Source organism: Ranitomeya variabilis, chromosome 2 (genome assembly GCF_051348905.1).
Source record: "Ranitomeya variabilis isolate aRanVar5 chromosome 2, aRanVar5.hap1, whole genome shotgun sequence".
NCBI lineage: Eukaryota > Metazoa > Chordata > Amphibia > Anura > Dendrobatidae > Ranitomeya > Ranitomeya variabilis.
Genome location: NC_135233.1, coordinates 1,022,752,242 through 1,022,777,429, shown reverse-complemented (window position 1 = coordinate 1,022,777,429; position 25,188 = coordinate 1,022,752,242). Strand labels below are relative to the sequence as shown.

General features: G+C 43.7%; 1 protein-coding gene across 1 annotated transcript in view; it reads left to right on the top strand.

Annotated features, from left to right (window-relative positions):
* The first annotated feature begins 3,801 nt into the window (after positions 1–3,801).
* ALKAL2 (ALK and LTK ligand 2) overlaps positions 3,802–25,188 on the top strand; it is a 139,692-nt gene continuing 118,305 nt past the window's right edge. The window contains exons 1-2 of the mRNA XM_077291341.1: positions 3,802–4,694; positions 4,779–5,064. Coding sequence (XP_077147456.1) covers positions 4,812–5,064 — 253 coding nt within the window. The 5' untranslated portion in view covers positions 3,802–4,694; positions 4,779–4,811. The remainder of the gene's footprint in view (positions 4,695–4,778; positions 5,065–25,188) is intronic.

Here is a 25,188-nt window from a genome sequence, read left to right as displayed (position 1 = left end):
TCTAGTCAGAGGGCCTCTCTTTGCTGAATCTATATTCATACTGCGTACGTGTTTTCCTCTTACCTAACCGTTATTATATGTGGGGGGCTACTATCACTTTTGGGGTTTCCCTGGAGGCAAGCCAGGTCTGTGTATTCCTCTGCTAGGGGAAGCTAGATCTCCGGCTGGTGCGAGGTGTCTAGGGATAATCGTAGGCACACCCCCTGGCTACTATTAGTTGCGTGTTAGGTTCAGCGTCGCGGTCATCTGAGATTCCATCATTCCTAGAGCTAGTCCGTTTTTGCCTGAGTCCCTGCCATTGGGAACCATGACAGTGCCCATCAACCACGGCAAGGTGACGTTTCTCTGGTGGGTCCTATCATAACCCTTTTCTATCCTACTCTACATGCCACTTTCGGGCTAAAAAGCCTAAGAGTTAAAGGTCGAGAGGAAACACCAATGTTTAATTGCATAAGAAGGCTGTAAAGTATTCCACCATATAGGCACGCATGGGTTATGCCCGTAGGCTTCCATTGTAACAAAAAATGTAAATGACACAGGATATATTTACTGTATCTCCACAAAGGAAATCATAGTAGGCATAGAAATGAAAAGATACGATGATGGATATCGGCCCAACAGTTGACACATGAACACTTTTTTTCTAGGTAGGTGAATAGAACCCTATGGATGGAGCTTTTTTCCAGTGCATACAACAAGCGTGGTCTGCAACATGTTGTGAACGCAGATGTACTGTTATGGGAGCAGTTGTGTTCCAGGTGTCAGACGTCCCTTCTTATAGACTCAACTTATTGTCTGGAAGAAGTCATAATCTGAATAACATAATAAATCAAGACTTGGAACGTGAAGACTGTGGTTTATACATCCTCTACACCTGAGCAAATACATGTTCTGTAGATGTATAGATGTGAAGCATGGACAGGTTTAGTAAATATGCTCCCAGGTAACGCTCCCCAGATTCGCCCCTCACGTGATTAACACAACATTCTTGATTATTATCCCTTAGAGTCAGTCTTCAGTCACTGGTTTGTAGAAAGAGACGGGAAGATGTCTTCTCTTGGGCTCCAGGGTCTCGGTGTAACTGCTATTTGTGCATGTCCTTACGGCTGTGTCCCATGACACGACAGCACGCTGTATGGGGCAGTACAGAATCCTAACTGTGGTTGATGCCGGGTCTACACCCGACCATATAAAATGGACGAGTGCTATCCGTGGTCCTGAGGGACAGCACTCGTACCCTTGTTATCCTATGGGGCCGTGCACATGTCCAACTCTTTTCCTTGGACTGAATGGTGCGAGGAAAAAAATTGCAGAACGCAGAAGTTACCCCCAATAATCAGATCGCATTCGGCCATTCAAGTCTATAGATCCGTGAAAAAAATTGGTCTGATTTTCACCTCTAATGGAGCAGATGGAGAAACTTATTTTTTCTTTCCGGTGCTGTAATGATTTCTGGCCTGATATGCAAGAATTTAATGGAGCCTGTCAGCACAAACTGACTGTTCAACCCTGCACAGGAAGCTGTAGAGGGCGCACCCTTGATGAATATTGCACCTTTGGTTTCCAAATCCATTACTTTGTTTGCCAGAAATTGTTCTTTACTCAAATATGCTAATGAGGCGCTTGGTGCTCCCTTGGCACGACAGAGCACTTCGGCGCACCTACTTGTTTTGCTTCTATCTGAGCCCGCTCTTCCATGTTTAACCCCATCGGCTTTATAGGAAAGAAAAAGAGCAGAGATAGATGAAAAACAATTAATCTGGAAGGTGAACTGAACTTCTCAGCCATGCCAATGATGCACCAAGGGCCTAATTAGCATATTTGAGCAAATAAGAATGGTTGTCAAACATAGGAATGGATTTGGACACTTAATGTATAACTTTTATTAGGGCACTGTTCCATACAGTATAGTGTGCTTGGTTTGAACAGTCATTTTTGGCTGAAGGACTTGCTTTAAGGAAAATATGTCACCTGATTTGTGTTTTTTATCTGGTCGTGTAAAAGCAAGAAACAAAAGCCATATGGCAAGTTGTAAAGTTATAAAGTAACATTGTAAGGGAAATTTTAGGGTAGAAAAATTACAAATATTCAATTTTGGTACAGTCCAGCATTAAAGGGACTGTCAGCACAGAATGACTGCTCAATGTACAGGCGCTTAGTGCTCCATGGCGGACAGTCATTTATATACTCCTTCCCATCTGCTGGTTTCCACCATCTCCTCCCTTCTGTGGCTCTAAGAAGCCAGAGCTCTCAATAAAAGAAGAGAAGGAGGAGATAGAGGGAAAAGGAGTAGGTGGGAAGGTATGGTGAAATGATTGGCCGCCATGAAGCACCGAGCGCCCTTTAAAGGGTTTATCCAGGATTTTTTTTTACTATGGGCATAAAAACTAACAGGTAGCTAGTTACTAACCCAGTGCCAGCACAGGATGGTCACTGACCGCTCCAGCTGGCGATTCAGCTGCTCGACGTGAACAGCGCAACTCTTCCTCTTCCTCTGTCAACGTGGTGGGACTGCTGACATCATGCCGATTGACAGTTGGCTTCCCGCAGTTAGGCAGCGGGGAGCTGGCTGTCAATAAGCATGACGTTGACAGTCACGCCTTGTCAAAAATGCAAATCAGAATAGAAGCCGCTGCTCTGTCGATGTGATGCCAATGGAAGCCGCTGAACAGCAGCAGCTGTCCGTCCCCTCTCTATGAAGGCAGAGATCAGTGCGGGGCACCACAGGCAGGCAAGTAACAACAAATTGCCTGCTAGTGTTTTGTCTGTAGTAAAAAAAGAAAAGTCCTGGATAACCCCTTTAAAATAAAAAGTTTAGACTATGACTGCAGTACCAATTGTCACCACAGTGTGTCGTCATAGTAGAGAGCAAGCTGTACCAGTAACAATGTGTCCGTAACTGTTTTAACTGTTGCATCTAAGTAATGTGAAGAATGGCAAAGTGTCCCCTCTAAGCTTTACCCTCATTCTTTCCCTGATTTTTTTCCACTTCTTCTTTGTCTCGAAATCCAGACAAACCACCATCTTCTGTTATATTTACTCTTGGCTGGGAGTGGTAAACACACAGAATAAAGCAAATAGAAAAGTTCAGGCAGCTCAGATTTCTGCATCCTTCCCCTATAGACCTGGCAGGGGCAAGTAGTCTTCTGTCTGCCTCCTGCCACCTCCCAGTGTGGCCCAGCAGCTCAGTGCAGCTTCTGTCAGGAATTGCCCATTACAGCAGCTCATATCCCAGCAATCAGCAGCATTACACTAATGCATCTCCAGGAATGAAACTTCTGGATATGGAGGAAATGTGTGAATTATAGGATGGACCCTTTAGTGGTTTCCAGTAATAGTCTCCTCGAAGAAAAAGTTGCAGCTGCTGGTAAGACTGGTGTAAAATGAGACCTCTGAGAAGATGTGTCTCCTGCACATGAGGTGTGATGATCGGGAAGACAGCAATGGATTTTCCTGGGGATTGCTAATTAAAGGCTGGTGCAGGAGATGAGCCACAAGGGACAGCTCCTACGTCTGCTCTGAGAGAGGATAAGAAGTGAGGGAGCTGCCTGCCCAGCAGAGGATCAGAGGGACCTGCCTGCCCAGCTGAAGATCAGGAGGACCTGCCTGCCCAGCTGAAGATCAGGGGGACCTGCCTGCCCAGCTGAAGATCAGGGGGACCTGCCTGCCCAGCTGAAGATCAGGGGGACCTGCCTGCCCAGCTGAAGATCAGGGGGACCTGCCTGCCCAGCTGAAGATCAGGGGGACCTGCCTGCCCAGCTGAAGATCAGGGGGACCTGCCTGCCCAGCTGAAGATCAGGGGGACCTGCCTGCCCAGCTGAAGATCAAGGGGACCTGCCTGCCCAGCAGAGGATCAGGGGAACTGCCTGCCCAGCTGAAGATCAGGGGAACTGCCTGCCCAGCTGAAGATCAGGGGGACCTGCCTGCCCAGCTGAAAATCAGAGGGACCTGCCTGCCCAGCAGAGGATCAAAGGGACCTGCCTGCCCCGCTGAAGATGAAAGGGACCATCCTGTCCAGGTGAAGATCAAGGGGACCTGCCTGCCCAGCAGAGGATCAGGGGAACTGCCTGCCCAGCTGAAGATCAGGGGGACCTGCCTGCCCAGCTGAAGATCAGGGGGACCTGCCTGCCTAGCTGAAGATCAGGGGAACTGCCTGCCCAGCAGAGGAACAGAAGGACCTGCCTGCCCAGCAGAAGAACAGAGGGACCTGCCTGCCCAGCTGAAAATCAAAGGGACCTGCCTGCCCAGCAGAGGATCAAAGGGACCTGCCTGCCCCGCTGAAGATGAAAGGGACCATCCTGTCCAGGTGAAGATCAGAGGGAACTGCCTGCCCAGCAGAGGATCAGGGGGTCCTGCCTGCCCAGCAGAGGATCAGGGGGACCTGCCTGCCCAGCAGAGGATCAGGGGGACCTGCCTGCCCAGCAGAGGATCAGGGGGATCTGCCTTCCAAGCTGAAGATCAGGGGGGCCTGCCTGCACCACTCTCTCTCTTCCAAGTTGACTTTTTCCTCCCACATTCAATTCAATATTATAAGCTGCAGCCACCTGATGGACAAGCAAAACTCTATAAAAGAGTCATCAGAGTAACTGGCATGGTGCACAGAGCCTGACAGATCTCCAAGGCAGCTGCAAACTTCCTCCCTGTCAGCAGGAGGCTGTATCTACACACAGGGACCAGAAGCAGCTGCAGACCAGGTAACCCTGTGTGTGTAGTGGGATTCCACTGAGATTCAGCTTTATACTTTTACATCTTTTTCTTTTTTTTATTCCAACCCCAAGAAGCTCCTCACAGATCTACTGGATGAGATCCGCATGAGGGATATAATGGGCTCTGCTCTGCTGATTCTTGTACTTCTATTGCTTTCCCCTGGAGTCTGCAAAGGCAGGACTGACTCCAGCAATGTGACCGACAAGAACCTGCTCAATTTTATTATGAAAATCATCAAAGACTTTAAAAGGTATAATAACCTAGAAGACAGCAGGGTGCAGTACCTCTCCAAGCAAGAGTATTACCCGGAGGACAAGGAGGACATTGAATATGGGGCTTACCAGGAGCAGAGAGTAGGTAAGAACTTTCTATGCAAAGTTTTGTTTGGTACTTCTGTTGGGTGTATATATTCTGTATGTATATATGTTATATAGGTCCAGAAAAGAGGCAGAACATCCAAAATAGCGAAAAAGTAAGGGTCCTGGTGTTGGTGAACAAAGTATTCTCTACTTTTCACTATTTTGGATGTGCTGCCTCCGTTTTTGGATTTGATACCTTGATAGAAAGTTTTGCACCTGTTTACACAGGTAGATAGATAGATAGATAGATAGATAGATAGATAGATAGATAGATAGATAGATAGATGATAGATAGGTAATGGATAGATAATAGATGGATAATTGATAGATGATAGATATATAGATGATAAATTAGATAGATAATAGATAGATCAATAATAGATGATAGATAATAAATAGATAGATAATAGATAGATAGATAGATAGATAGATAGATAGATAGAGTATAGATAGATAGATAATAAATAGATATACAATAGATGATTGATAGATAATAGATAGATGATAGACAGACAGACAGATAGATAGATGGATAGATAGATAGATAATAGATAGACAGATAGATAGATGAATGGATAGATAGATAATAGATAGATAGATGATAGATAGATGATAGACAGACAGATAGGTAGATAGATGGATGGATAGATAGATAGATAGATAGATAGATAGATAGATGATAGACAGACAGATAGACAGACAGATAGGTAGATAGATGGATGGATACATAATAGATAGATAGATAGATAGATAGATAGATAGATAGATGATAGACAGATAGATAGACAGACAGACAGATAGGTAGATAGATAGATAGATAGATAGATAATAGATAGATAGATAGATAGATAGATAGATAGATAGATAATAGATAGATAGGAGATAGATAGATAGATAGATAGATAGATAGATAGATAGATAGATAGATAGATAGATAGATGGATCATATATGTGTACACACTCCTAAGAATGTAGACAAGTGTCATGATCTGTGATCTGCCAGCAGCGGCTGCTGGATCCTGGCTGTAGGTGTATGAGATCACAGAGCTGGCACTGCCCCTGTGTTGTGTAATAGTCCTGCAGGCTGTGGATATCTGGGAGACGGTAGCGCAGCACTTGCTCCAGCTTGTATATATACAGAGCGCTCCTTGTGTATTACATTTCTCATGGAGCCAAGTATGCAATTTGGATATTGCACTTTACAACAGGATTAAAGCTCTAAATGTGTTATAGAAACCTAGAATGAATGCTAAGTCATTTTCCTAGTGTCCCCTATAAGTATGAATTGTAATATAATATTTATTAGCTGTGACTGAATTCTACGATATGATGGGATCAATCTATAACGTCTCTGTGCTTTCATAATACAGATACCCCAGTGCAAAGGATTATACAGTTGTGCTCAAAAGTTTACATACACCGGCAGAATTTTTGCTTTCTTGGTCTTTTTCAGAGAATATGAATGATAACACCAAAACTTTTTCTCCACTCATGGTTAGTGGTTGGGTGAAGTCATTTATTGTTAAACTACTGTGGTTTCTCTTTTAAAATCATAATGACAACCCAAAACATCCAAATGACCCTCATCAAAAGTTCTCATACTCCATTTCTTAATACCGTGTATTGCCCCCTCTAACTAAAATTACACGACTTGTGAAGTTCTCCGCCAAAGTGGGCGGAACTGGGGTGGGACAGGTATGTGCCGAGCGAGGACATTGAAGTATCAGGCCCTAAGGCCTGTCCCACACGTCCAGATAATTCCGGTACCAGAAAAAATCGGTACCGGAGTTATCCATGTCCGTGTGCCTGGGAACTCACATAGGCCATACGTGCGGCACACGTGTGCCGCCCGTATGGCGAGTGGGTACCACACGGAGCGTGTGGTACCCACGCGTGTGGTACCCTGCATCGTGCTGAAGCCGCGATTCATATGTTCCCTGCAGCAGCGTTTGCTGCAGAGAAAATATGAATAATAGTGTTTAAAATACAGATCTATCTGTCCGCCGCCCCCCCCCCCCCCCTGTGCACCCCCCCCCCCCCCCCCGCTGTTCAGAAAATACTCACCCGCTCCCACATTGGCTGTGGCTCCTTCCTGGTCTGGCCCCATCCTCTCCTGTATGCGGTCACGTGGGGCCGATCATTTACAGTCATGAATATGTGGCTCCACCTCCCATAGGGGCGGAGCCGACTATTCATGATTGTAAATGAGCGGCCCCACGTGACTGCATACAGTAGAAGGCGTGGGGCAGAGAGGAAGGAGTGACAGCCAACGTGGGAGCGGGTGAGTATTTTCTGAACAGCGGGGGGGGCGCACAGGGGTGGGGGGGTGTCGGACACATAGATCTTTATTTTAAACACTGTTATTCATATTTTCTCTGTAGCAAACGCTGCTGCAGGGAACATATGAATCGCGGCTTCAGCACCATGTGGGGGGGACAGCGCTTACTGTAGCGCTGTCTCCTGCACGCACACGGACCCCAGACGGAGAACGTCCGTGTGAGGTCCGTGTTTTACACGGACCCATTGACTTTAATGGGTCCGTGTAATACGTGCGCTCCCACGAACACTGACATGTCTCCGTGTTTGGAACACGGAGACACGGTCCGCAAAAAATCAATGACATCTGCACAGATGCATTGATTTTTATGGGTCTACGTGTGTCAGTGTCTCCGGTACGTGAGGAAACTGTCACCTCACGTACCGGAGCCACTGACGTGTGAAACCGGCCTAAGTGTGCACATACCCTTAAAGTAGAAACGGGTTCAAGAAATGCTCATTTTATGGAGGGAGATTTTTGAGCCGTGTTTGGTTTTTTTTATTTTCCTGAAGCAGTTTTGTAGAGTTTTTTTTCGTGAAATGCTTTTTTAAGCTTTTATATTTGAAAGTGCATAGTTTGGAGTTGATTTTTTCAGAGCCTGTTTCAAAGAAGTTTTTTTTGCCAGCTGGCAACTTTCAAAACAGCTTCAGAAAAAAAAAACTGAAAAAAAAACAACTTCTAATTTGAATTTTAGGGTGGATCTGCTGCTAAAATCTCCATCTGAACATAGCCTAAGTGTATGTGCACAAGCATCTTTAAGAGGGGAGTCCTTTTCCTGAACCATCTTCTCCAACATCTTTTCATTCGATTTTGCTCTGCCGCAGACATCTTGGCTCTATACTTTCTATATAGAATGGGTGGCTTCCAAGTAAGGCCGGGTTCACATTAGCGTTTCTGTGCGCAGCGTATGATCCGCATAGATCCGCATGCGTCATGCGTACATATCTTTAACATGGTGTATGCAGGGACGCATGCGTCATTTCGCAGTGTGCGGCAGTTGTATTTTTTGAGGCATCAAATATTGCGCAATCATGCGGATGAGTGCGTAAAAAAACGCATTATTGTCTACGGAAATGCATTGGTACACAAGAACATGCGTACGCATGTGCTCGATATGCATGCGTACTTTAGACTGCGTATATCCAGGAAATTATGTCACCAACTCCACCATGCGCTTAAAAAGCGCAAACTCATGCCAAAACGCATTTAAACGCATGCACAAACAGCGGCTTTTTTGCATCATGTGTAAGATGATGTGGAGGCGTAAGCATGCGTTTGCATGCGTTTTGACATGCGTTTGAGCATGCAGATGAAACACTGCGCATAAAAACACTAATGTGAACCTAGCCTTAGCCACCTAAAGAATAAATCTTTTAACTGTCTCAAAGTTTCTGAACCCTTAGGGTACTTTCACACAGGACTCTTTTGCTGCGTATTTTTGCTGCGTTTTTTTATGCTAATTTTCAGCTGCTTTTTACAGTACCAGCAAAGCCTATGAGATTTCAGAAATCTCATGCACACACATTGGGTTTTTGTTTGATCAGTATTTTCTGCTGTGCTGCGTTTTTTGGACATAGGGCATGTCACTTCTTTCAGCGTTTTTGCTGCGTTTTTGCAGCATTTTTTCACCCATTGACTTGAATGGGTGATGGAAAAAACGCTGCAAAAACGCTGCAAAAACGCATGTAGCATTATTTGCTGCGTTTTTTGTGCAGAAAAATCATGGCCAGCAGGAAGTGATCTCACAGCCAAGAGCTTAGGGGTGTGGTTGGTGAGGTGTGAAGAGCCATTGTGAGCCATTGTGAGGTGTGAAGAGCCATTGTGAGGTGTCCTGATTGTGATCTATTGTGAGGGAGTTCCTGGTAGTGAGGTGTGAAGAGCCAGTGTGAGCCATTGTGAGGTGTGAAGAGCCATTGTGAGGTGTCCTGATTGTGATCTATTGTGAGGGAGTTTCTGGTAGTGAGGTGTTAGCCATGTCTTGGTATAGGAGGATGAGCATTAAGGTACCGTCACATTAAGCGACGCTGCAGCGATAGCGACAGCGATGCCGATCACTGCAGCGTCGCTGTTTGATCGCTGGAGAGCTGTCACACAGACCGCTCTCCAGCGACCAACGATGCCGAGGTCCCCGGGTAACCAGGGTAAGCATCGGGTTGCTAAGCGCAGGGCCGCGCTTAGTAACCCGATGTTTACCCTGGTTACCAGCGTAAAAGTTAAAAAAACAAACAGCACATACTCACCAGCGCGTCCCCCAGCCTCTGCTTCCTGACACTGACTGAGCTCCGGCCCTAACAGCACAGCGGTGACGTCACCGCTGTGCTTTCACTTTCAGTTTAGGGCCGGCGCTCAGTCAGTGTCAGGAAGCAGAGGCTGGGGGACGCGCTGGTGAGTATGTGCTGTTTGTTTTTTTAACTTTTACGCTGGTAACCAGGGTAAACATCGGGTTACTAAGCGCGGCCCTGCGCTTAGTAACCCGATGTTTACCCTGGTTACCAGTGTAAAATATCGCTGGTATCCTTGCTTTTGCTGTCAAACACGGCGATACACGGCGACCTAGCGACCAAATAAAGTGCAGACCTTCTAGCAGCGACCAGCAATTTCACAGCGGGATCCAGATCGCTGCTGCGTGTCAAATACAGCGATATCGCTATCCAGGTCGCTGCAACGTCACGGATCGCTGGCGATATCGCCTAGTGTGACGGTACCTTTAATGTTTCCCAACTAATCATGGAGGTAATATTTTTTTTTAATTTGTGATATATCTATCTATCCGATTGTTTGCAATGGTACACTTTGCGATGCTCATGTGCTGTTATGTACATGTTCATGTGTTCTGCATGTGTATGTTTGTATCTTCCTTGTCATGAATGTTGGCTTCATTTCATCTTGCATTTGGTAATTACTTTTTCATTTATTTTTCCAAGGTGGAAGCAATGCCTGTAATTTGGGATGTAGCTTGCCCAAACTACAGTGATCGTCATAAAAAGGCCGATGCATGGCATGTAATTTGCCGTAAATTGTTCCCCCCCTGGGATGAAGGCGATGCTAAGCTCCACTGGGGTCACTCATCTTTATTATCATGCACAAATAGACAAAAAAAACGCACCAAAACCGCACAAAAAACGCATCTATAAGCAGCTGAAAATTGGCATAAAAAACGCAGCAAAAATACGCAGCAAAAAAGTCCTGTGTGAACTTACCCAAAAAACGCACCAAATACGCACCAAAAAAACGCACATAAATTAGCATAAAAAACGCAGCAAAAATACGCAGCAAAAAAGTCCTGTGTGAACTTACCCTAAAGCTGTTAAAAGAAGTGTCATAACACGGAACATGCACAACAATGTCGGCGCACTTTTGCTGCACTTCTTCAGGCAGCTTGCAGGCAGAATCCGTCTCAAAAAGATTTCGTGAGCACATACCCTAAGGATGGAAAATGACATGACCAATAGCCTTTAACTGCAGAATGTGTTACCAAAGAAAACACTAGAGGGCGTGTGTGAGATTTCAGTATGGATAATTTATGCCTTTAAATACAGCTCTGGCAAAAATTAAGAGACCACTGCACAGTTTTATAAAAATCATCTTCTCTATATGTCTGACAGCCATTCCATTCCAGTGTCAGTTGAATTCCAACCAGAGTTCACCTCATTCTACTTAATATGCTTCTGATTAGGTGGTCACCTGAACCAAATCTTATTTAACGAAGGAAAGTATAAAAATCCCTGCTGTGGTGTTCACATCCCTCTTGCAATGGGACAAGCTGGATGGCAAAACAAGTGCTAGTAATATCCCAAAAGTAATAGGAATGAAAAAATAACTTTGAACCATGTCAAAGGAGTTGAAAAGAAAAGTTTTGAGTAAGGAAAAGAAGGGCTTAATTCTGGCTGTACTAGCAGAGGGACACAGTGAGCATCATGTTGCCTCCATCATTAAAATTTCTAAGACAGCAGTCCATTACAACAAGGTCAAGCAGCAGACATTGGGGACAACGAAGCTACAGACCAGCAGAGGGCGAAAATGACTCTCCACTGACCGGCATGACCGGCATCTTATTCAAATGTCACTCAGCAACCGCAGGATGACATCAAGTGACCTACAAAAGGAATGGCAAATGGCAGCTGGGTTGAAGTGCATGACAAGAACAGTTCGTAACAGGCTCCTAGAGGCAGGGCTCAAGTCATGTAAAGCTAGAAAAAAGCCTTTCATCAATGAGAAGCAAAGGAGAGCCAAGCTGAAGTTTGCCAATGACCATAAGGATTGGACCGTAGAGGACTGGAGTAAGGTAGTCTTCTCTGATGAGTCTAATTTTCAGCTTTGCCCAACACCTGGTCATCTAATGGTTAGACGGAGACCTGGAGAGGCGTACAAGCCACCGTGTCTTGCACCCACTGTGAAATTTGGTGGAGGATCGGTGATGATCTGGGGATGCTTCATAAAGGCTGGAATTGGGCAGGTTAATCTTTGCGAAGGACGTATGAATCAAACCGCATACAAGGTTATCCTGGAAAAACAGTTTATTCCTTCTGCTCAGGCAATATTCCCCACCTCTGAGAATTGTTTTTCCAGCAGGACAATGCACCATGCCACACAGCTAGGTCAATCAATGTGTACATGAAGGACCACCACATCAAATCCCTGTCATGGCCAGCCCTATCTCCACTGTTTTTTTATTTTTTTATTATTTTGACCATTTCGCCTTTTCAGAAAAAAAATACAAAATTTATTGCTTGGAAATTCGTAGACATGTTGTCAGTAGTGTTGAGCATTCCGATACCGCAAGTATCGGGTATCGGCCGATACTTGCGGGTATCGGAATTCCGATACCGAGATCCGATACTTTTGTGGTATCGGGTATCGGTATCGAAACAACATTAATGTAATAATGTGTAAAAGAAAGAATTAAAAAAAAAAATATTGCTATACTCACCTCTCCGACGCAGCCTGGACCTCAGCGAGGGAACCGGCAGCGTTGTTTGCTTAAAATTCGCGCGTTTATTTCCTTACTTGAAGTCTCGGCTTGTGATTGGTCGCGTGCCGCCCATGTGGCCGCGACGCGACCAATCACAGCAAGCCGTGACGTAATTTTAGGTCCTTCAGTATTTTAAAATTACGTTCCGGCTTTGTGATTGGTCGCGTCGCGGTCACATGGGCGACGCGACCAATCACAAGCCGTGACGTCACGGGAGACTGGACACGCGCACATTTTAAAATGCGCGCTTGTCCTGCCTCCCGTGACGTCCCGGCTTGTGATTGGTCGCGTCGCCCATGTGGCCGCGACGCGACCAATCACAGCAAGCCGTGACGTAATTTTAGGTCCTTCAGGATTTTAAAATTACGTTCTGGCTTGTGATTGGTCGCGACGCGATGCGACCAATCACAAGCCGTGACATCACGGGAGGCAGGACAAGCGCGCATTTTAAAATGCGCGCGTGTCCAGCCTCCCGTGACGTCACGGCTTGTGATTGGTCGCGTCGCCCATGTGACCGCGATGCGACCAATCACAAGCCAGAACGTAATTTTAAAATCCTGAAGGACCTAAAATTACGTCACGGCTTGCTGTGATTGGTCGCGTCGCGGCCACATGGGCAACGCGACCAATCACAAGCCGGGACTTCAAGTAAGGAAATAAACGTGCGAATTTTAAGTAAACAACGGTGCCGGTTCCCTCGCTGAGATCCAAGCTGCGTCGGACAGGTGAGTATATCAATATTTTTTATTTTAATTCTTTATTTTACACACTAATATGGTTCCCAGGGCCTGAAGGAGAGTTTCCTCTCCTTCAGACCCTGGGAACCATCAGGAATACCGTCCGATACTTGAGTCCCATTGACTTGTATTGGTATCGGGTATCGGTATCGGATTAGATCCGATACTTTGCCGGTATCGTCCGATACTTTCCGATACCGATACTTTCAAGTATCGGACGGTATCGCTCAACACTAGTTGTCAGGAGTTTATGGAATAAATGAACAATTTACATTTTACACAAAAATATACCTATAAAGAGAAAAATCAGAAAAAAATGAACATTTTGCAGTGGTCTCTTAATTTTTGCCAGTACTTTGTGGGGCCACCATACTATATATGGGGGATTAGGGTAGCTGCTCACCTCTTCTTTGAGAAATCCCCTTGACTCCCAGTTTAAACCTAACCACAGATTCCAAATTCCAATAAAGGAATATACAGACCAGCATAAGGATATAAAGCTTTGTATCTTTATTCACGATTTAGCAGTTTAAATCAGAGCATAAGTGACAAGTGCAAATAGCATACATGTCTTAAATGCTCCAAAAACTACTCATAATGATGAGTAAATGTTCATTGGCTGAAACTGGCATGTGACACAAAAAGTCACATCAGAGCTGGGAACAGTGGCACCGATATCGCTGGAATGGTGCTGTTGCAGTAGGAGAGTATACATATTGCTTTTATTATAAACTGGGTTAGATCCTGATTTGAATAAGCTGAGGTTGTCCTGTAGTGGACAATGCCTTTTTTTAAATAATGGTAAAGTTAGATCACCACCACACTTCCAGTCAGTTGTAAGCCTCTTCCACCATAATCCTCAGTAATCTGTGGACTCTCTAAAATCTATCAACCCTTCACGTTTTGCTGAGGATTGTTCCAGTTTAGCACCACTGTATGTCTGCTGTTTATAAAGTGGGTATGGAAAGTATTCAGACCCCTTTACATTTTTCATTTTTTGTTTCATTGCAGCCATTTGGTAAATTCAAAAAAGTTCATTTTCTTCACATTAATGTACACTCTGCACCCCATCTTAACTGAAAAAAACAGAAATGTAGACATTTTTGCAAATTTATTAAAAAAGAAAAACTGAAATATCACATGGTCATCATCAAGTTTTCAGACCCTTTGCTCAGACACTCATATTTAAGTCACATTCTGTCCATTTACTTGTGATCCTCCTTGAGATGGTTCTACTCCTTCATTGGAGTCCAGCTGTGTTTATTTAAAAACTGATAGCACTTGATTTGGAAAGGCACACACCTGTGTATATAAGACCTCACAGCTCACAGTGCATGTCAGACCAAATGAGAATCATGCGGTCAGAGGAACGGGCCAAGGAGCTCAGAGACAGAATTGTGGCAAGGCACAGATCTGGCCAAGGTTACAACAGAATTTCTGCAGTAGTCAAAGTTCCTAAGAGCACAGTGGCCTCTATAATCCTTAAATGGAAGACGTTTGAGACCACCAGAAGTCTTCCTAGACCTGGCCGTCCAGATAAAGTGAGCAATCGTGGCAGAAGAGCCTTGGTGAGAGAGGTAAAGAAGAACCCCAAAATCACTGTGGCTGAGCTCCAGAGATGCAGTAGGGAGATATGAAAAAGTTCCACAAAGTCAACTATCACTGCAGCTTCCCACCAGTCGGGCCTCTATGGCAGAGTGGCCCAACGGAAGCCTCTCCTCAGTGCAAGACATATGAAAGCCCACATAGAGTTTGCTAAAAAAAACACATGAAGGACTCACAGACTATGAGAAATAATATTCTCTGGTCTGATGAGACGAAGACAGACCTTTTCGGTGATAATTCTAAACGTTATGTGTGGAGAAAACCAGGCACTGCTCATCACCTGCCCAATACAATCCCAACAGTGAAACATGGTGGTGGCACCATCATGCTATGGGGGTGTTTTTCAGCTGCAGGGACAGGACGACTGGTTGTCATTGAAGGACACATGAACACGGCCAAGTACAGAGATATCCTGGATGAAAACCTCTTCCAGAGTGCTCTGGACCTCAGACTTGGCTGAAGGTTCATATTCCAAAAAGACAATGACCCTAAGCACACAGCTAAAATAACAAAGGAGTGGTTTCAGAACAACTCTGTGACCATTCTTGACTGGCCCAGCCAGAGCCCTGACCTAAACCCAATTGAGCATCTCTACAGACACCTGGAAATGGCTGTCCACCAACGATCACCATCCAACCTGATGGAACTGGAAAGGATCTGCAAGGAAGAATGGTAGAGGATCCCCAAATCCAGGTGTGAAAAACTTGTTGCAGCATTTCCAAGAAGACTCATGGCTGTACTAGCTGAAAGGGTGCTTCTACTCAATACTGATCAAAGGGTCTGAATACTTATGACCATGTTAGATTTCAGTTTTTCTATTTTAATAAATTTGCTAAAATTTCTACATTTCTGTTTTTTTCAGTCAAGATGGGGTGCAGAGTGTACATTAATGAGAAAAAAATGAACTTTTTTGAATTTACCAAATGAGTGCAATGAAGCAAAGAGTGAAAATTGTAAAGGGGTCTGAATACTTTCCATACCCACTGTATAAGAAGCTACAGGTGCTTCTCATAAAATTAGAATATCATCAAAAAGTTAATTTATTTCAGGTCTTCAATACAAAAAGTGAAGCCCAAATATTATATATTGTCATTACAAACAGAGTGATCTATTTCAAGTGTTTATTTTTGTTAATGTTCATGATTATGGCTTACAGCCAATGAAAACCTAAAAGTCATTATCTCAGTAAATTAGAATACTTTATAACACCAGCTTGAAAAATTATTTTAAAATCCGAAATGTTGGCCCACTGAAATGTATCTTGTTCAATAAATGCACTCAATACTTGGTTGGGGCTCCTTTTGCATCAATTACTGCATCAATGCGGCGTGGCATGGAGGCAATCAGCATGTGGCACTGCTGAGATGTTATGGAAGCCCAGGTTGCTTTGATAGCAGCCTTTAGCTCGTCTGCATTGTTGGGTCTGGTGTCTCTCTTCTTCCTCTTGACAATACCCCATAGATTATAAGCTGCAAGATCGATTGCTGCAAATTCTCGTGAAACAACAGTTACAGTTCTCCTTATTGTTTTGAGCACCAACTGTCCTATCTCAGTAATGGGAATATTTTTTTTTCGATGAAAACAGATTTTACCCTTGAATTGAGAATTTTGAGAATGAATGGGGGGACAAAAGAAGGAGATATCTTCAATAAGATATATTGCAGAGTTTCTTATTTTAATGTGTACTATTGATTTATGAGCTAAATAAATAAAACTCTCCAAAGCGAATCTGTCATCAAGATGTTGCTAAGTAAACTACAAGCATTGTAACGTTGACGCAGTTATACTTATTGAAATTATCCAAAAGAAGAAAACGACCAGCTTCACTGAATCCGTGAAAAACAGTTTTCTTTATTCACAATCTTAAATATGGAGGATACAAACTGGTCATTGGTCATGATTAAGGGAGCTTAGTCTCCAGAAACGCGTTGAGATTCTTACCCATATGGTTTGGGTTGAAGTCTGTATCTTCCATATTTAAGTTTGTGAATAAAGAAAACTGTTTTTCACGGATTCGGTGAAGCTGGACATTTTCTTCTTTTGGACTCTACACGCCTGGACACAGCAGGTCTGTGCTCCTGAAATTCAGCTTATGCATCACGGGTGAGCTGGTTTATATTCCTTCTCTTCAAAGTTTGATTGAAATGATACCTGGCTTGAAGAAATTCATCTTGTGTTTCTCGTGTAATCAGTGTTAGGCTGGTTTCACACTTGCGTTTTTATCTGCATGCGTTTTTTTAAAAAAACGCATGTGTGAAAAAACGCATGTAATCGCGGCAAAACGCCGCGTTTTTTAGACGCATGCGTTTTTTTTTTCCCCCATGAAAAAATCAACTAGAAAATCCACTAATAGTAGAATTAACTAGGGTTAGGGTTAGGGGTAGCTTTTTATTAGAAGAATGTCCGGTCACCGTAACCCTAACCCTACCCCTAACCCCTAAACGTAACTGAAATACGTGGCACTGAAATACGTGGCACTGAAGTACGTGGCACTGAAATACGTGGTACGTGGCACTGAAATACGTGGCACTGAAATACGTGGCACTGAAATACGTGGTACGTGGCACTGAAATACGTGGCACTGAAATACGTGGTACGTGGCACTGAAATACGTGGTACGTGGCACTGAAATACGTGGCACTGAAATACGTGGTACGTGGCACTGAAATACATGGTACGTGGCACTGAAATACGTGGTACGTGGCACTGAAATACGTGGCACTGAAATACGTGGCACTGAAATACGTGGTACGTGGCACTGAAATACGTGGTACGTGGCACTGAAATACGTGGCACTGAAATACGTGGTACGTGGCACTGAAATACGTGGTACGTGGCACTGAAATACGTGGTACGTGGCACTGAAATACGTGGTACGTGGCACTGAAATACGTGGTACGTGGCACTGAAATACGTGGCACTGAAATACGTGGCACTGAAATACGTGGTACGTGGCACTGAAATACGTGGCACTGAAATATGTGGTACGTGGCACTGAAATACGTGGCACTGAAATACGTGGCACTAAAATACGTGATACGTGGCACTGAAATACGTGGTACGTGGCACTGAAATATGTGGTACGTGGCACTGAAATACGTGGCACTGAAATACGTGGTACGTGGCACTTAAATACGTGGCACTTAAATACGTGGCACTATGACTGTCAGAAAATGTTCATTAAACGGTTAGGGGTGAGGTTAGGGGTAGAGTTAGGGTTAGGGTTTGGATCCCTTTTATCACCTTGATGGTGGTGGGTGGCTTTTCAGTCTGTTTTCTGGGTTTTTTCTATAAAAACGCATGCGTTTTTAACGCAAACAAACGCATGTGCTTAAAAACGCATGCGTTTACATAGACAGCAATGCATTTTTTTGCTGCGAAAAAACGCATGCGTTTTTTCGCGGCAAAAAAACGCGCAAAAAAATACTACAGGTTGCATTTTTGAAAATGAACGCATGCAGAAAAAAACGCATGCGTTTGAAAACGCGACCAAACGCAAACCCAAAAAACGCATGCGTTTCCAATGTTAAATATAGGGGGAAAAACGCATGCGTTTTTTGTGCAAAAAACGCTGCAGACAAAAACGCAAGTGTGAAACCAGCCTTAGAAGTTTTCAGTTAATGAGATTCTCGTGCTCTGGGGTGGGACTGTGGGGGGTCTTTTTTTCGCGCTCTGGCATCATTGTGGCTTAAATGATAGGTAACTAAACCTTCGGTGACGTGCCTCCTATTGTAAATTCTACGCTTGCAAAAAAACAGAAACCACAAGATGGATTTCTTCAACCTAGGTGTCATTTTAATCAGTGTAACAATCAATCAATCTGACAATGCCGGTAGTTTACTTAGCAAAATCCTGATGACAGGTTTGCTTAAAGTCAAAAGCTTAAAAAAGCACTCTTCCTCCTCCCATCAAAGTTTTTATCCTCTTAATATATTGCAGTCATCATATTATTCTGCACTGTCTACTTACAATTGCTCATTTTGCCTTTCTATCCAGTTGATTCTTCTCTTTTCTATTGGGCCTATGACATTATATGATTAAAAACTGACTAGCTGAATCCTTCTAAGCTCTATGTAGACACAGGAGGTCATATTTCCCTGCATAAGTCATCACTTCAAAAAGTCCCTAGCAGGGGGAAGGGGGAGCAGCTAGGTCAGTAGTTGAAGAGACGAACGATTCATGTGGGAAAAAGAGACTTCCTGTTTCTACATAGAACACAGAAAAAGGAAGAATTAACTGAGTAGAAAGGCAAAATGAGCTATTGTAAGTACACAGTGCTGTATAACATGATGGTTGTAATATATTAAGAGGATACAAATTTGATGGGAGGAGTTCCTCTTTAAGATCTCATGTTTTGAGGATAAAGACTGCTGTGGAGTGTTGAGGGATGCTGCTATGCAAACTGAAATCCCACAACTTGGGAGTTTGCTTCTCTCTCCTGATGGAAAGTTGGGTCCTTTAGAGCTTGTAAATAGACAGTTTCGATAGTTTTGTAATCACATATATTTAGAAAAAAAATACAGTGGAGGAAATAAGTATTTGATCCCTTTCTGATTTTGGAAGTTTGCCAACTGACAAAGACATGAACAGTCTATAATTTTAAGGGTAGGTTAATTTTAACATTGAGATAGAATATCAAAAATAAAATCCAGAAAATTACATTGTATAAATTATATACATTTATTTGCATTTTACAGTGAGAAATAAGTATTTGATCCCCTACCAACCATTAAGAGTTCTGGCTCCTATAGACCAGTTACACGTGCCTAATCAACTCGTTACTTGCATTAAAGACAGCTGTCTTACATAGTCACCTTTATAAAAGACTCTTGTCCACAGACTCAATTAATCAGTCAGACTCTAACCTCTACAACTTGGGCAAGACCAAAGAGCTTTATAAGGATGTCAGGCACAAGATCATAGACCTGCACAAAGCTGGAATGGGCTACAAAACCATAAGTAAGACGCTGGGCTGAGAAGGAGACAACTGTTGGTGCAATAGTAAGAAAATGGAAGAAATACAAAATGACTGTCAAGCGACATCAATCTGGGGCACCAGGCAAAATCTCTCCTTTTGGTGTATTCTTGATCATGAGGAAGGTGAGAGATCAGCCTAAAACTACACTGGGAATGATCTCAAGGCAGCTGGGACCACAGTCACCAAGAAAACCTTTAGTTCCACATTACAACGTGAAGGTTTAAAATCCTGCAGTGTCCGCAAGGTCCCCCTGCTCAAGAAGGCATATGTGCAGGCTCGTTTGAAGTTTGGCAATAAACACTTGGATGATTCTGTGCATGAGTGGGAGAAGGTGCTGTGGTCAGATGAGACAAAAATTTAGGTCTTTGGCATTAACTCAACTCACCGTGTTTGGAGGAAGAGAAATGCTGCCTATTACCTAATGGACACCATCCCCACTCTCAAGCATGGGGTGTTTCTCTGCTAAGGGTACAGGATTGCTTCACTGCATCAATGGGAGAATGGATGGATCCTGAGTGACAACCTCCTTCCCTCCACCAGGACATTAAAAATGGGTCGTGGCTGGGTCTTCCAGCAAGACAATCAAACAAAAAAGGCAGCACTCTGCAGCACCATAGCATGCAAGTGTGAAATATGAAAATTGAATTGCATTACTGCATTAGAAATATGAAAAATTGAGAAAGCTTAGCGCATAAATTGACCAATTCATGTGTACCTGGAAGCCACTTTAAGATGTTTCTCGTTTCCAGGACCTAGCAATGCCTTTCCTCTCAGAATAAAGTCTTCATCTGTACGGGAACATGAATCCTCTCTTAGACTAAAATCTCTCTCTCTGTGGAGGGGTAGTTTTTAATCCCAGCAGGACCACTACCCCTCCATAGAGAGAGAGATTTTAGTCTAAGGGTACCGTCACACAGTACCATTTACATCGCTACGACGGCACGATCCGTGACGTCGCAGCGATCGTATGATTATCGCTCCAGCGTCGTAGACTGCGGTCACACTGTGCAATCACGGCGCTGGAGCGATGCCGAAGTCCCCGGGTAACCAGGGTAAACATCGGGTAACTAAGCGTAGGGCCGCGCTTAGTAACCCGATGTTTACCGTGGTTACCAGCGTAAAAGTAAAAAAAAACAAACCGTACATACTCACTATCTGATGCCCGTCAGGTCCCTTGCCGTCTGCTTTCCTCTCTGACTGTCTGCCGGCCGGAAAGTGAGAGCAGATCACAGCGGTGACGTCGCCGCTGTGATCTGCTCTCACTGTACGGCCGGATTCAGTCAGAGCAGGAAGCAGACGGCAAGGGACCTGACGGGCATCAGATGGTGAGTATGTACGGTTTGTTTTTTTTTACTTTTACGCTGGTAACCACGGTAAACATCGGGTTACTAAGCGCGGCCCTGCGCTTAGTTACCCGATGTTTACCCTGGTTACCAGCGAACACATCGCTGGATCGCTGTCACACACAACGATCCAGCGATGTCAACGGGTGATCAAGCGACGAAAGAAAGTTTGAAACGATGTGCTACGACGTACGATTCTCAGCAGGGTGCCTGATCGCAGTAGCGTGTCAGACACTGCGAGATCGTAACAATATCGCTACAACGTCACGAATCGTGCTGTCGTAGCGATAAAAATGCCACTGTGTGACGGTACCCTAAGAGAGGATTCATGTTCCCATAGAGATGAAGACTTTATTCTAAGAGAGGAAAGGCATTGCTAGATCCTGGAAACGAGAAACGCCTTAACGTGGCTTCCAGGTACACATGAATTGACCAATTTATGCGCTATGCTTTCTCAATTTTTCATATTTCTAATTGCAGTAATGCAATTAAATTTTCATATTTCATACTTGCATGCTATGGTGCTGCAGAGTGCTGCCTTTTTTGTTTGAGTATATATCAGTTTGTGACTCTAGGTTAGCACCTGTTCACACTAGGTCTATGTTTGGATGTGACGGTCAGTTTTTTGAAATTCCAGCAAGACAATGACCCAAAACATACAGCCAAGGCAACAAAGGAGTGGCTCAAAAAGAAGCACATTAAGACCATGGAGTGGCCTAGCCAGTCTCCAGACCTTAATCCCATAGAAAACTTATAGTGGGAGTTGAAGCTCCGAGTTGCCAAGCAACAGCCTCAATATCTTAATGATTTAGAGATGATATGCAAAGAGGATGGGACCAAAATTCCTCCTGACATGTGCGCAAACCTCATCATCGACTACAAAAAATGTCTGACTGCTGTGGTTGTCAACAAAGGTTTTGCCACCAAGTATTAAGTCTTGTTTGCCATAGGGATCGAGTACTTTTTTCTCACTGTAAAATGCAAATAAATTTACATAATTTATACAATGTGATTTTCTGGATTTTATTTTGATATTCTATCTCTCAATGTTAAAATTAACCTACCCTTAAAATTATAGACTGTTAATGTCTTTGTCAGTGGGCAAACTTACAAAAGTGATAGGGAGTTGATAAGTAAGTGAATATTCATCTTAAATAATAATAATTTACATTGCTCCAACATACTCTTAAGGACTTTACAGTTAAGCAGGGACATGAACAGACAATAAAGACATTACCTGGTAACAAACATATAGTTCAACATTTCTGGGAAAAGTGAGGGCCCTGCTTGCATGCTACAATCTATAAGGAAATAGGGGGGGACACAACAGGTAAAAAGTGCTTCAAACGGCGTTGGGAGGTTTGAATTATGGGGTATGTTAGACTTAGGTAAGTTACAGAATGGAGGGCACAGACAGTGTGATAGAGATGAGGGAGGAAGTATAGGGTAATGCAAAACTGTGGAGAGCTTTGTGTGTGAGAGAGATAAGTTTACATTGTACTCTGTAGCGGATGGGTAACCAGTGCAATGGCTGGTACATGGTGGGGGCATCTGTGCGATGGCTGGACTGAAATACAACACTGACTGCCACATTCAGCATGCAGAGAAAGGTTTGTAAGAGGGAGACCGATTAGAGTGTTGCAGTATTTCAGATGAGAATGAATAAGAACAACAGTAAGAGCTTTTTCAGGGCATAAAGTACTGTGTCAATATGACCCCAAAACAGTAGACAAAGAATTCCTGGTATTTTGTGTTAATGTGGGGGTGATATCTGGAGAAGAGGTTTACAGTTGGTTGGCATCAGCATAGAGATGGTTCTAAAATCAAATATGCTGATGGTTTTTCTAATAAGGGCCATTGAAAGAGAGAATATTAGGGAGCCTAGGACTGAACCTGGAGGAACCCCGATAGTAAGGGGAAGAGGAGTGGAAGAAGAGCCAGAAAATGATACAGTAAACGAGCTGTCAGAGAGGTAGGAGGAGAACCAAGAGATCAGTTTCTTTGAGGCCACTAGGGCAGAGCATAAGTAGGAGGAACTGGTGATCCACATTGTCCAATGCTGCAGGGAATTCCAGGAGAATCAGCAGAGAGTACTGGCCATTGTTAGATACTTTAATATGGTCATTTTCAGTATCGTGTACACACCAGAAACCAGATTGTAAAGGGTCAAAAAGTGAGTTTTCTGAGATTTAGCAGAATAGATGAGCGCAGATCAAACGTTCCAGGAGTTTATAGATGAAGGGACGATTAGAGACACGTCTATAGTTAGCAGAGCAGTTCTGGTTCAGGGATGGTTTTTAAAGTAAAGGGGTTATGAATGAGGAGACAAAGATGCCGGAAGAGAGGTAAAGGTTAAATATATGTTAGGCGAGTAGTGACAGGCGGGAAGAGGGACTGAAGTAGATGTGAGGGGATACGGTCATTGGTGCAGGTTGTAGGGTGGGAAGAAGTCTGGTAACTTCTTCTGTGACAGGTTCAAATGTGGAAAGTGAACGTGATGCGCGGAAGGGGATCCAAACTGTGAGGGGATTGTGTGAAAATGTTCTAATGAATATGGATTACTTTTTTTCTTGGAAATAAGTGGCCTGATCATCAGGGCTGAGGTTGGTGATTATGAGGCCTCTACTTTTGCACTAAGTAGGGACTGGAAAATAGTTGCTTTGAATTATTGGATAGTGATGTGACAAGTGTGATGAAGTAGGCTTCTTTGGCAAAATGGAGGGCAGAGGTATAAGTTTTTAGCATGAACTTATAGCAGAGGAAGTCTTCTGCTGAAAGTGATTTTCTCCACTGACGCCCCGCACATCTGGAGCACCGCTAGAGAAAACGTGTTTGCAGTGTGTGCTACTGTTGCTGTCATCTGTGTTGTGGTGTTCTGCATGTAGCATGTGCTGCTTCATCCAGGGCACTTACTAGTGTCATATTTTAATGTGAAAATGCTAAATCTGGACAGTAGAGGGAGGAAATGAGAGCTAAAGATGACTGTCTAGTGTTCATAAGCTGGTAGATATTGCTGGCTCATAGATTTCATTGATGTGTGGTCAGTGTGAGTTTCCTGAGTAACAGTTCTTGACAGAGAAAGAAAGAAGGCTGTTGTTAGAGCCCGGGAGAGGGAAGTGAGTAAAGTCATAGACTGAGCAGAGCCGGGAGAAGACCAGGTTTAATGTATTCCTGTATTCATGCGTAGTAGAGTTTTTAGGCTGTAAAAAGCCAGTAGATGAAGGTAAATAAAGAAGATGCGTAGCAGATTCAGTGAGTGGATTATCAATTCGGATGGGGTTTGTAAAAAGTGTAGGCCACCATTCAAGCAAAGTAGCAGCAGCGGTGGTGTCTTACTACTGAATTCAAATTTCAGTGAAAGCCAGAGGGCTAAGGGAGTTGGAAAGGAAAAAGTCATAAATGCAGGGAAGTTTGTAACACACTGACCATGAGTTCCAGAGGACACAGTTAAAAGAGACAGGAAAGGGAATATAATGAGTGTTAATAAGTTAATCAGGATTTATCTGTGCAGCATGAAGAGGGTTACATTTATTAGTGGTAGAAGTCCAGGGTTAGGGGAGATGTCTTTTGCGCTAAACATTCTGTACTAACATTCTTAGAAATGTACTGACATCATTTTTGTTATACAGAATTCCAAATCATCTACATAAATTCTGTCTACTTGAAGCCACCTCCGAGGGGAGCTTATAACGTACTATGTTACCCATCTAGCCATGGTCAGCCCATAAACAAAATTTTCCTAAGGATTACTAATGCATATGGATCGCCCCCAGTAGGGCGGTTGTTGTGAATTTGGATTCTGGGCTCCCCCGGTGGCCGCTTGTGGAATTGGACTTGTCATCCTCTTTCCTGTTTCACCTGATTCCATCAGTAGTGGGTGTCGCTATTTAAGCTCATTTCTCTGGTGGTTTCTTGCCGGTCAACAATGTTATCTGATGCCTCTCAGTGCTTGTTCCTGCTTCTAGACAACTACTAGATAAGTTGGACTTTTGTCCATGTTTTGTTTTGCCTATTTGTTCCAGTTCACAGCTGAAGTTTTGTTACTGTGTCTGGAAAGCTCTCGTTGATCAGGGATTGCTACTCTGGCGTTATGAGTTAATGCCAGAGTTTAAGGTAATCTCTGGATGGTGTTTTGTTAGTGTTTTTCTGCTGACCATGAAAGTATACTAT